The 14,187-nt window shown below is 36.1% G+C and overlaps 1 protein-coding gene across 1 annotated transcript in view; it reads left to right on the top strand.

The window, feature by feature from the left end:
* RNF217 (ring finger protein 217) overlaps positions 1 to 14,187 on the top strand; it is a 122,810-nt gene that overhangs the window by 64,433 nt on the left and 44,190 nt on the right. The window contains exon 2 of the mRNA XM_087444046.1: positions 12,049 to 12,282. Within this exon, the coding sequence (XP_087300172.1) occupies positions 12,049 to 12,282 (234 nt within the window). The remainder of the gene's footprint in view (positions 1 to 12,048; positions 12,283 to 14,187) is intronic.

Here is a 14,187-nt window from a genome sequence, read left to right on the forward strand (position 1 = left end):
CTCAGGAATCGTACTGCTTTCCTGGGTGACCCTGACCCTGTAGAAGACCAGATGGGTGTGTGAATAACATAACTGCCCAAATCTAATCTCCCTTATGGGATGGAAAACATTAAAACAAATACAAAAGAACCATGATGTACCAATAGTACAGTAGCATTATTTTCACTTGCAGAGAGTAATAGTGCCCAGGACATAGTAAGTATTTATTAAATGAATTGTTGAATGAACATGGCATCATTTATACTATTGTTAATACAATTTATAGTTTACTTATTTATCTTAACCTCTCTTTTTTGGTCCAGCATCTGTTTAGGCATATGATGAAATCTAGGGATCTCTGTCCCCAACAACACATAGGCAAACAACACACAAAAGATAATTTCAGGACCCAGGTTAGGATCCCTGGGTATGTATACACTCTGTGTAGTTCCAAAAGGATTTAATTTCTAAAATATGTATTATGACAAAATTTATTGTAATTCAATATAAAAAAGAGATAAGAGCATATAATGCAACTGGAAATGATATTAATACAAAATAGTATTAATATATATAAAGTATTTATATAGCATATAAAGTATATAGTATTTATATATATAAATGCTATATATATAGTATATATAATACTATATAAGTACTCTATAAAAACATTTAAATTATGTTATTTTCCCTTTACACTTGTCCCTACATTTGGTTTATAAGAGAAAAGTATAAGAATTTTTAAGAACAACTTGATTTTCAGTTTTACTTATGATTATTTACTCTTAAAATATTGTGCTGTGTTTCTACTATTTTCATGTAGTTCACAGTCTTCTGATGTGGTCTCTATCTTACTGTCTTCCTATATACTTTATCTAAGCTAGTTTTCTCAGGTGAATTGTTATTTCAATCAGAAACCTCACATTTGAGCTATCTCAGTTCTAATACATGAGCAATATTTACCTTGTTGGCCAATAGCAAAGTCAAGAGGTTTTCATTGTATTGGAGTCACCTAAAGAAATGCAAAGGCTCAGTTGAAGCAGAGTAGGATTTTCTAGAATGTATTTGCAGTACATCAAGACATTTAGCACTGAGTATTCCAATCATTTTTCAATCTAATCACAAAACTCTTCAGTAAGAGTTTGTAGTAAGAGTGAGAGTTTATAGTATATTCATTCACCATGCAAGTCTTTTCTGAACACTTCTGAACACTTCTATCCCAGCCCTATTTTTAAAAGAGATTGCTATACTCCTGGAATAAGATTTCTCTTTACTTTGGAAGTATTAAAATTCAAACATCAAAAGAGAAGACAGTTTTTGAAAAACATATTTTTTTTTCTCTTTTCATATTGAAATACACTGAGGAAATTCGGTCATCCTACACTGAACAGTCTTTTATATCTGGAAATAATGAATAGAAGCCAGAGAGAAGGAAATTGTATTTTTCTTTATTAAATCTAAAATCTCCAGGTAATTAGCAGACTATTCCTAGAACTGGATGGATGGTGCACAAAGATACTTTGTTTTGGCTTGAAAAAGCTCTGTTGAAATTGCTCTTTTTAAGTTAAAGAACTATGTTAACTTGGTTTGACGTCTAGGAAAGCATTGACGCTTGCCAATACTGAAAGACCAAAACCTATAGGAAAAAGAAAAAAAAACATTTAATGGTTGTGAGTAAAAATATAGAACATAGATTTTTTAAGTGTCAAACTTGGACTTCCTCCAGATTTACAAGTAGTATCGTAAGGAGTGATTTTGTTGTTCTATTTGTTAAACAATTTTCAAGAAGAAAAGTTTTTGGGTTTGTTTTTAAGCTATTTTGACATGAGCTCTGTAAAAGGAACATTGCTGTCTGTGAATTAGCTGAGATGACGGCGGCACTGTGTGAGATGGGATTCCTGAAGGGTTTGGTTTACTTAGGACGTGGCTTCTTTCTCCACTGCACACACCAGAGGGTTAGGACAAAGGCCAGAATTCATTAGTGCGGTGGTGTAGGATATAAACAGAGACTACCAAGGGTCTTCAGAAACAAACTTAAATAATGTTCATAATTCAGTTTTGGTAAGTAGAATCCTATATGCATATTCTTAGTATCGTGCCTTGCTTTCAAGACCAATCCAAGATTTTGGTTACTGGTTTTGCTATCAATTCTAGATCTGTCATCTACTATAGTTCAGAAAACACTTATGCAGGAAAAAAAAAAAATTTAGCTGGTAGAGTGCCTTGCCTATGGTAGGCACTGAGTAAATATTTGAGTATTGAGTTGAAACTAATCCATAGAATCATTTACAGCAAAATGATTTAAAAAGAAGTTGAGGGCCGGCCCGGTGGCTTAGTGGTTAAGTGCGTGCGCTCCGCTACTGGTGGCCTGGGTTCGGATCCCGGCCACGCACCGACACACCGCTTCTCCGGCCATGCTGAGGCCGCGTCCCACATACAGCAACTAGAAGGATGTGCAACTATGGCATACAACTATCTCCTGGGGCTTTGGGGAAGGAAAAAAAAGGAGGAGGATTGGCAATAGATGTTAGCTCAGAGCCGGTCTTCCTCAGCAAAAAGAGGAGGATTAGCACAGATGTTAGCTCAGGGCTGATCTTCCTCACAAAAAAAAAAAAAAAGAAGAAGAAGTTGAGATGAGAACAAATGAGCAAAGTCATAGGAGGAAAATGCCAATAAAAAGAGGGAAGAAGTGACAGTATTAATTTCTGATGAGGTAGAGGTAGAATTTAAATGTAAAAATGCCAGATGGGGATAAGACTATTTACAAAGATATGTCATAAGTCTGTATGCATCAGGCAACATTGCAGTTAAATATATAAACTAGACGTTCAAAGATAATTTGAAAAAAAAATTATAGCAAGCAATTTTAATACTCCTCTTTCAGAATCGGATTAAGTAGATAAATGATCAATAAGCTCATAGAGAAACTGACTTAGACCATCAAAGCTGTGATTTAATTGAAATCTATGTAGACTCTTACCTCTGTGGATTAGAGTAAAAAATTTTAATGTCCAAGAAGCATTTTTAAAAAGATTATATAATTGGCTATAAATAAAACCTTAATATTTTTTAAATTAAGATTGTATAGTTCATTTACTGTATTCATAATCAAGTTGAAAATAAATAATAGAAAAAGTTACCAAAAATATCTTAACTGCGTAGAAATTAAGAAACACTTAAAGAGAAAGCGGAAACAGATTATAACCTGCCTAGAAGATAATGAAGAGAGAACATTTCACATCAAAATTTTTAGAACAGCAAAAACTGTATTCATTACTAAAAAGTGAAAGCAGAAAACAAAAGGATTAAGGAATCATCTCAAGAAACTAGGAAAAGAACTCATGCATCTTACCAACAAAAAAACTACCAACCCAATTAAAAAATGGGCAAAGGACCTGAACAGACATTTCTCCAAAGAAGATATACAGATGGCCAACAGACACATGAAAAGATGTTCAAAATCATTAACTATCAGGGAAATGCAAATCAAAACTACAATGAGATATCACCTGACGCCCGTCAGAATGGCTATAATTAACAAGACAGGAAACAACATGTGTTGGAGAGGATGTGGAGAGAAGGGAACTCTCATACACTGCTGGTGGGAGTGCAAACTGGTGCAGCCACTATGGAAAACAGTATGGAGATTCCTCAAAAAATCAAGGATAGAACTACCATATGATCCAGCCATCCCACTGCTGGGTATTTACCCACAGAACTTGAAAACACCAATTTGTAAAGGTACATGCACCCATGTGTTCATTGCAGCGTTATTCACAATAGCCAAGACTTGGAAGCAACCTAAGTGCCCATCAAGGGACGAATGGATAAAGAAGCTGTGGTATATATACACAATGGAATACTACTCAGCCATAAGAAATGATGAAATCCAGCCATTTGTGACATCATGGATGGACATTGAGGGTATAATGCCAAGTGAAATAAGTCAGAGGGAGAAGGTCAAATACCGCATGATTTCCTTCATTAAGTAGTAGATAATAACAACAATAAACAAACACATAGGGACAGAGATTGGATTGGTGGTTACCAGAGGGGAAGGGGGGAGGGAGGATGGTGAAAGGGATAATTCGGTACATGTGTGTGGTGATGGGTTGTAATTAGTATTTTGGTGGTGAACATGATGTAATCTATGCAGAAATAGAAGTACAATGATGTACACCTGAAATTTTTACAATGTTATAAACCAATGTTACTGCAATAAACAAAAAATTAAAAAAAAAAAAAAAGAAACTAGGAAAAGAATAACAAAATAAAACAAAAGCAGGAAGAGGATAATACTAAAGATAAAAACCAAAAGAAAGAAAAACAAAAATTAAAAAAAAAAAGGCAATGTAAAGGATAAGCAAGTCGAAAAGCTAGTTATTTTAACAAATAAAAGATAATTCTTTTAGAACCCTGATTTAAAGATCAAAGAAAGTAAAAGTAGACAAGATAAAGAGACAAGGTAGGAAAAATAGACAAGATGAGAAAAGAGATAAAACCACAGAGAGGCAAGAGGGGGACAGTGAGAGAATATTCAGTTGCAACAGAGGTGAAGAGCTAGGAAATAGATGCTTTCCTAGAAGACATAAACTAATGTCTTCTACTGTAGTCGGCCTGTTCAAGTTTCCCACTTCTTCTTGGGTTAATTTTGGCAATTTATAATTCTCAGGAGATTTTTCTTTTCAATTTTCTTTCTTTCAGTTTTACTGTGGTTGAGGATAATGCTGTCTCCCCAGTGGCCAGACCACACCTGTATGATGGCTTTGGTTTCTAGTTGTCACACTTTTACAAACCAATAAAGCTAGGAAGAAGGAAAGACTTCAAACAATACGTGAGGAATAGTTCAAGAAGTGGGGATGTTTTTTCTTGAAGAAAAGACTGAAGGGACGTGATAGTTGTCTTCAAGGATTTGAAGATCCCTTACCAAGAAGAGTGGGTAAACACATCCTATAAGGCCCAGGAGAGAATTAAAAACACCTTGCTGAGTACAGGGAACACCTCTGGGGAACTACCAGATTGCTCTTCTGGGCCAGCATGTCCATTTTGCAATAATTTTCCCTGAATCTGTTACCTTCAATGTGCCCAGGCTTAAGTCAAGGGCACTGATTTGCCTACTCGTAAGTCCTCAAAATCCCCTTGTATTGCAAAACTTTACTTTCTTATTTCACTTTCCAGAGTTGTTAAGAGAATTTACTGTGATTTGGGGAAGGGCAGAATAATTTTCCATAACTAAACCACCAATGGCTTTTGCTTTTGCTTGCTTTTGGCATTTTTAGGATATTTAAGCATATTTTGAAGGCCAACAGAAAGAAACCAATGAAGAGAGAGAGATAGAGGTTATAAAAGGTTTATTGTGGGTTCTTTAAAAGTTTTTAAAGCTTAAAGTTGTTTTTAGTATCTGAAATTTTCACTTGTCTCTTTTTACTGAAATTAAACTCAGACAAAAAAATTTTTAAGGCTTCCCTCTCTCACTAAGAGTAATACTACTTATTAGTCTGTGATACTGGCTCGACTATAAATATTTCCAATGCCATTTCGTGTCTATTACTATGAACTATGTATCTACATTTCCGTATTTATATGTCTTAGTGCTTAAGCTAGGAGGTATTTCCATTCTTGGTTAATTTTATAAGAAAATAGGGGCACTTTTGATGTAAATGTATATGATTTATTTATCTTATGTCCCTCAGCATTCAGTCCTACTAACTGGAATACAGTATATTCGTGTAATTTGTACTTTTATTTATCTCCCCTTACATATATGCTTTGGAGGAAGAACACTGAATTATGAATGAGAATGCTGAATTATGAATTATGAATGATTGCAGAATTGAAAATGTTCTCAAATAAGAATTAAGCATAAAAGAGTTTTTAATTTCTAAAATTAATTTTGTGCAGTACTGCTTTCTAAGCATCAAGGAAGATAAATATTAGCAAACTTTTGTGCCATTTTCCCTATCTGCCAGGTACTGTTTCAGGTATTTCGTATAAATTAACTCATACAATCCTCTAAACAACCCAGTTTGGTTGGTGTTTTCCAACCAGACGGAATTTTACAGGTGCAGATGCTGGACAAGAGAGAGGTGAAGGAACTAGTAGGGAGAGGCAGCACCAATTTGATCTGGAATCTCTTTTAACTACTACACTCTATAGCTTTTTCAGTTAGAGCTAAAGCTTAGAGAGGTTAAAGGCACTTGGGTCTTTTTGTAAGTTAGAGTATGTGTTATACAATTTTAGAGCTAGCAGGGAATCCTGAGAGAGTTGCTGGTGTGTGTCCCTGGAACTCAAGGACACGAAGCCACATCAACAGCACCAGAACCTTGTGTCTGATTCCATTTTGGGGTTCTTTTCATAAATCACCTGTATAGTGTCCTTATTTTCTGATTGTACAAAATTGGAATATGTGATTTAGATTAATGTAATGATGGAAAAAAAAGAATGGAGAACATTTAAACAAAGTTAACTCAAAATTTTTTCTTTTAAAAGTATTTCTCTCTAAGATGTAACCAAGTATCTAGTCTGTTCAGAATTTCTTCCTTTTAAAAAGTAAATTCTGTCATAGTTAAAAGAATATGTGCTCATTCCGTTTGAGCACACATTATACATTTCGCTTTCGGTCTAAATAGTGATTTGCATTGAAAAAATCTCTTCGTGCTAATATTCTTTAGGGACTGATCAGAATTTTGGAGTTATCTTCTTAAAAATCAAGATAAGATATTGAATCCTAAAAAATTGATTTTAGAATCAGCTTGTAATTTTGAAGCTACCTTCCCCTCAAAAAAAAAAAGGAGAAAACTGCTGGAAATTTTGTTGAAATGGCCTTAGATCAATATGCACTGAATTTACATGTTTACTCTCTTAAGTCTTCCAGTTCAAGAACCTGATACATCCTTCCACTCATTTGCTTCTTTTCATTTTCTCAAAAATATTTCAAATATTTGTGTGTAGAGGTATTATAAATCTTTTGTTGGATTTATTCATACTTGACGTTTTTGATATTGCTATAAATGATATTTCATAAATATTATTTTCAAATTGCTTGTCACTACTATATGGAAGTACATTTTGTTTTTTTTTATATTGACATTCAGCAAACTTATAAATTCATTTATTAATTCTAATAGTTTATCTGTAAATTATTTTGGATTTTCTGCATACACAGTTTTGCAATCTGTAAGAAATGGGAGATTTTATGTCTTCATTTCCAATTGTTTTATTTTCATTTCTCTTTTTCTCTTCTTGCATTGGCTGTGAGCTATAGTCATTGTTGAATAATGGTGGCAGTGCATACTTGCCCCTTTTCCAGTCTCAAGAAGAAAGCTTTCAATATTTCACCATTGAGAATGATGTTTACTGTAGATTTTCTTGCAGATGCTCTTTATCAGATTAAGGAAGTTTTCATCTCTTCTTAGTTTGCTAAGATTTTAACATGAATGAATGTTGAACTTATCAAATACTTTTCTTCTTTCTATTGAGATAATCATATGATTTTTCTCCTTTATTCTGTTAATGTGTGAATGATATCAATTGATTTTTGAATGTTAAACCAACCTTGCATTCTTGGAATAAACTCACTTTGATCATGATACCTTTTTTTAATGTACCATTCAGTTGGTTTGCTAATATTTAGTTTAGGATTTTTGCATCTATATATATGATGAGGTCAGTCAGTAATTTTACTTTCTTTCAGTGTCCTTATTGGGATTTAGTGTCAGGATTATGCTGGCCTCATAAAACAATTTGAGCAGTGATCCTGCCCCCCACCCTTTTCCTTATTCTCTAAGAGTAGTTATATAATATTGGTGTTATTTCATCCTTAAATTCTCAGTAGAATTTACCAGCAAGGCACCTGGAGCTGAAGTGTTTTATGTGGGAATATGCCTTTTTCCTCTGTTGCTTGTAAGATTCTTTGTGTTTGGTACTTGGCACTTTTACTTGATGTGCCTGAGTGTGATTTTCTTTATATTTATCTTCCTTAGGGTTGAGAGAACTTCTGGGATATTCAACTTGATGTTTTTCATTAGTTGTTTTTTTTTTTTAATTCAAAGGCATCTGCACAATGCTCTGTAATAGCTGCTGAGTAAACAAAAAAGCATCTTTGTCGGTAAAGCAGCCACCTTCCTCTAATCAGTGATAAGAAGGTTATGGGGAAATCCATGAACCTGAAAATGAATCTGCCTCTATGGTGCTCCACGAAGTAATTAATGCACAGAAAGAGCTTAGAACAGTGCTTGACGTGGCTTAGGAGATGCTGTATACATTTCATGATTGTTGGTACTGCTTTTATTGTGGTATTCTCTTCTCCTTTGCCGTATTGACATGTTCCATTTTTTTTTTAATAATTTTATTTATTTATTTTTCCTCCAAAACCCCAGTAGATAGTTGTATGTCATAGTTGCACAGCCTTCTAGTTGCTGTATGTGGGATGCGGCCTCAGCATGGCCGGAGAAGCGGTGCGTCGGTGCGCACCCGGGATCCGAACCCGGGCCACCAACAGCGGAGCATGCACACTTAACCGCTAAGCCATGGGCCAGCCCTGACATGTTCCATTTTTAAGGAAAGAGGAAATCTGAAATCCCTTGGTGTCAAGTGAACAAAAGCCGTGGCACCCTGTAACTATCAGGATGAACACTTAAAACCAAGATCAGAGTCGTAAACCATACATTTGATAAATTGAGCTTCGAAGTCCAAGATTTATACTTTCTCTGTCCTTTTCCTTCAAGATTTAATTACTTAATCTGCCATTTTTCCAGAGGTCTCTCTCACCTATGTCGCTAAATTACTTCTGAGTTCTCCCAGGTGGCAAATTAGCCATCTAGCTTGAGTACTAAGTGGATAATAGTGTCTCTTACTAACACCCTTGGAGATTGTTTTAGAGTTAAGTAATTTTGTTTTACAAGAATGGGCATGTTTTATTCAGAGAATTGGAGAGCATATTTTTCAGTGATAAATAGTTATGTTAGCATTGAATACAACAGAAATTTAAAATACCTTTGTTTTTGGTATATTAAGTACATAAAACTCTGGGAACAGAAGTTAGATGGCATATTATTTAAACTGTTAAATTGATATTAAAGAATTATTGTCATTTGGGTAGATATTTGGTATTATATTTATGTTTTTTAAAAGACTTCTTTTTTCTTTAGACCCATACTGAAATATTTATGAATGAAATGACATGATGTCTGGTATTTGCTTCAAATAATATGGGAGGGCTATATGGGTCAGGGCACAGAAAAAACAAGATTGGCCAAGAGTTGATAATTGTTGAAGCTGGGGAATGAGGATTTAAGGTTTCGTAATACCAATCTGCCAACTTTTGCATATGTTTATGATTATCCCTAATAAAAAAAATTTTAAACATTGGGTAAAATATTAAATGAATTAGTGCCATCAAATCCCAAGTTGCTAGAAGAGGCTATCAACACAAATTTAATTACTGTAGTCTCAAGTTCCATGAAAGCAAAATTCATGGCTTAAGCTACTTTATATCCTGGACCCTTACATCCTTTACCTGTAATATTATAGAAGCGCAATATATATTTTGGGGATGAATTAATGATCTTTATTCTTGTTACTATAATAAATTTGCAGTGAATCATTTCCAGCAAATATCACATATCCATGTAAACTATAGAAGGTGGACTCTATAGATGAAGAAGATGAGTTGGAGGCTAAATTAAAACATTGACCTGGGAGTAAAAAATTCCGGCTCTTATCCCCTAAACTATGCTGCTCCCCAATAAACAAGTCACTTGAGATGGCCCAAGTGAGCTCCTTCTGTGTGGAATGAAAAGAAATTGTCTTTCACTTGCTGAAAGCTGAAGTTTTCTATTTTCATAGAAATATAGTCCAGACTCCGAAGAGGTTTCATGCTCTGGCCGCGTGCTCTGATCTCGGTTCATCTGTACAGCCTTATCTTTTTTTACTCACACTTTGTGGTCTAGTCTTATTACTTGTCTTTTCGGTCCCTCTAAGGCTGTCATCTTCAGTTAGGATGCACGGACCTTAGGGCAGTGGACATTTGATCCCCCTGGGATGTGGGAAAAACATGGGTATCCCTGCTGTAGGGTGCTCTACTCTCTTACCTCCACACCTTTGCCCATGTTGTATCTTCTGTCTGCTTGAAACACCTTCACCCTTGTTTGGCTAAGTCCTACTAATCTTAAGATCTCACTTGAAACCTCACTTCTTCCAAGAAGCCTCTTCTGAACCTGCTCCCAGTGTGAGGTCACCGAGCCTCCCCCATAGCCTCGCCTGATGCCCTGTACTCGCTCTGTCAGCACACTCACCACTTTGTATCATGGTTTCCTCTTTATTGATGGGCACTTGCAAAGCTTCAGTGCCTAACCCAGGACCTGGCTCAGAGTCGGGCTTGACAAATGTTAACAGAATGTTAAAAGAGGAAACATTGATTAATTTTTAAAATGTTTTATATGCTTCATTAAGCCAGTTTCCTATAACATCACACGTGGCTTTTGTCTATTTAAAAATCTTCTGAAGACTCCCATCTTGAGCTATAACCAAAAATAATTTATTGTAAAACATAATTTGGGTTATAATAACATTATCTTAACTTAAGTGTAATAATCTGAATGTAACTATAAGCAGACTCATCAAAAAAAGTAGAAAAAATTGCTTTAGGATAATATTTGAAAAACCTCTCTGGACCATGTTTTGTACAGTAGTAGCATAAAAATTATGTTAGCAATTTACACTTTTAATAGGTCGGTACTAATAAGAAAGTTTATCCAAGGTCAAACTCTTTCATTTCATTACTGGTCTGGCTCATGTCTTTTACTGTGTTAAATATATTGTTCCCACGCATCCTTGAGCCTGTAGCTTCTTAAGTACTTTTCCTCAAGTCTGTGCCAGGTAGACAGCAAAGTTAAAGAAAAGTTTCTATGAGTTTAGAGGTTTTCTAAACTGCTCTGTAGGGTGATGTTTTAATTTTCCCAGACCGTGTGGCTTTTCCCCATTCCTGCCTCAGTCCTCACAGCGGGCTTTTCTCTTTAGGGTCGACAGGTTTTGCGTTCTCAGAATGTCAAGAAATGGTTTAGCACTGTTTGCCATTCGGAGTTTTCAGTACCTCCCTCTGCTGTGTTAGGATGGGCCAAAAGAGATTATGATGCCATGAATATAGAGTTCTTGGTTACCACTTATGGAAAACATGCGAGGTATTCCTTATTTCAAAGTAGTTTATTTTCTAATTTAGTTGTGTCCACCCTTTGTGCTTTAGTCAAGGACTGTAATCTTTAATGCTAGCCGTATCTAGAATCCCATACCAAAGGCTAAATATAGCAGTCCAGTATATTCTTCTCCTCTCTTCCAATCTAACTCTGTGGTCCTTTGAAGAAATTCACGTGATATGTTACCTCAGTAATTTACAGTACTCAGTAGTAGCCAGATCTCATAAGGATTTTTTTTTTTACACTGTTGTGATTCGTTTAATTTTCTTACTTGTTCCTGTGGTTCTGATGACATAGGCACTATTATATGTTCTTTACATGGAATAGTCAGGAAAAATAGAGTTATTTTTTGGCAATGATTTCTAAATTACTAGATATTGTATATATATATATATATATACTTTCAAAATATCTTCTTTGTCCTTTTAAGGTAATTAAATGTGCCCTAAGTTTAGTGCTGAAGTACTCTGTGGTAAGGTTGAAAGATCTGAAACACCTTTTCATCCTAGCATTAGCTGGCACATTGTCTGAATGCTGTCTTCTCACCTGCGGTTTCCAGAAGGATGGATGATTATTTGCTTCATTGGTGAGCCTGTCACCCTTGTGGCTTAGGTCCAAATAAGTTCGCAAATATAATGATAGAGAATACTTAAACACGCTATAAATCATCTTAGAAACATTATGTAGAGATTAATTATTTTGGTACTGCCTAATGTAGGTACCGAAGTAATTACCATTTATTATGTTAGGGATCATGAAAAATGACAGATAATCCTTTACTGTAGTTATGAATAAGCAATACGGTATGAAAAAAGAAAAGACGAGGAACTTAATAACCAGTGCTTTTTTTTCCTCTCCCATATGCCCTTTCACACAGGTACAACTTGGCCAAGTAGAAATCAAATGCCCTATCACAGAATGTTTTGAATTCCTGGAGGAAACAATGGTTATCTATAACTTAACGCATGAAGACTCCATCAAATATAAGTACTTCTTGGAACTTGGCCGTATTGATTCCAGCACCAAGCCGTGTCCTCAGTGCAAGCACTTTACAACCTTCAAGAAAAAAGGACATATTCCCACCCCTTCCAGATCAGAAAACAAATACAAAGTAAGCATGTTCACCAGAGTTGTGGGTTAGATGTCACATGATGGGAGCAGCCAAATTAGGCCAACTTGTGGTGGGCATTAAGTGGGCTTCCTTCTCTTACTGGAGTCTAAGGTGAGTATATATTGGCTACGATTCTGAAAATGCACGGTTTGGGGAGGCTGAGGTTGTAAGAGAGCACTCTCGAGGATTTAATTAAAGTTTTTCTTTGACTTTAACATGTTTTTTTTTTTTTTTTTGAGGAAGATCAGCCCTGAGCTAACATGCGTGCTAATCCTCCTCTTTTTGCTGAGGAAGACTGGCTCTGAGCTAACATCTATTGCCAATCTTCCTCCTTTTTTTCCCCCAAAGCCCCAGTAGATAGCTGTATGTCATAGTTGCACATCCTTCTAGTTGCTGTATGTGGGACACGGCCTCAGCATGGCCGGAGAAGCGGTGCGTCGGGACGCGCCAGGGATCCGAACCCGGGCCGCCAGTAGCGCAGCGCGCGCACTTAACCGCTAAGCCATCGGGCCGGCCCCGACTTTAACATGTTTAAAATTCATCCAGTAGCCTAATTGAAAGGCTGATCTTTAAAGTAATTGTCATTACTATTACTAAATATTTAATAAATATTAAGACTTTTTTTTTAATTTTAGTATAAGCTTGACTTTTTTCGGTGGACCCAATGTGAAGCTCCTCTGGCTCTGTCTATAATAAGTGAAAGTAGTATAAAATACTATTCATTCATTTATTCAGCTAAAACAAAATGTCACTATATGCCAGGCAGTGTGCTAGGTTGGGGGCATATAAATGTGACATAGTCCTTGCTCCAAAAATGTCTAATGAGAGTGAGAGAGACGTATGTTCTAAAATGACAGTTCAATATGATTAGTCAAAAAACAAAAATATGAAACCCAATACACTTGTGCTTTGAGAACATGGACAGAGGAGTTGGGGCTGGGGTGTCAGAAAAGGCTTCATAGAGAAGATGCAGTTCTCCAGGCAGAACAGATCAACAGTGGAGAGCATCGCAGAGCAAGGAATGAGTAAGTGCTCTGGTCCAGAGGCTGAGGCAGGCATGTTGGAAAGAAGTGCTTGGTAGAGCTGGTTGGGAGATAGTAGGGGAGAGGCAGCTGGTCAGGTATTGAAGAGCAGATCATGTTGAGTCTTTTACGCTGTGCTCAGAAGTTTGAATGTAATTCTGTAGGCGTTACAGAAAGATCATTCTGGCAGCATTAACAGAGGATGTCACAGGAGGGCAAGAATGAAGGCAGGGATACCAAGGCCACACTTGTGGGAGCAAATCACTGATTCACAGCCCTGACTGTACATTAGAATCACCTGGTGACCTTTGAGTCACACCAGTGTCCCAGACCCAGCCCAGAACAATTCTCTTGCAAATTTTTGAGCCTCACCAGGTGACTCTAATATGCAGCAGAATTGGGAACCTTTGCAGTAAATGAAGTGGAAAAATGATGAGGCCTGTGGCAGTAGTCTTCATCCTTGTCATTACAGCAGAATGGCAGGACGAAGTGGTTTCAAAAGCTGTTTGAAGTTATCTCCATTTAAGGTAAGTTTTTGCCCATGTTCCACATCTTAGAAGCAGTGGTCACTATATTATTCATTCTGTAGCTTTGGGGAGACAGTGGTTTAGCAAGTAGTTTCCTCCACCATTGCAATGATGAGCTAGAGGAGGTCAGTCCAAACCTCTTAATGAGTAATTGGTCTTTTAAACTGCTTGACTCTCATAGGCAATTTTTTTATTTACTATTTTTGTGTAGGCTAGTCTCTTTAAGGCATAACTATCAGGAAAAACCCTTTTTTTTCCTTCTCTAAAAAGTGCATTTTTGAGGCTACCAAGTGGTATAACTAAAATAATACCCTCACAATGGTTTTGAATTCTGACTTAATAGCAATAGAATACTT

Source organism: Ceratotherium simum, chromosome 19 (genome assembly GCF_057802395.1).
Source record: "Ceratotherium simum simum isolate JZ-2026a chromosome 19, ASM5780239v1, whole genome shotgun sequence".
NCBI classification, from domain to species: Eukaryota; Metazoa; Chordata; class Mammalia; order Perissodactyla; family Rhinocerotidae; genus Ceratotherium; species Ceratotherium simum.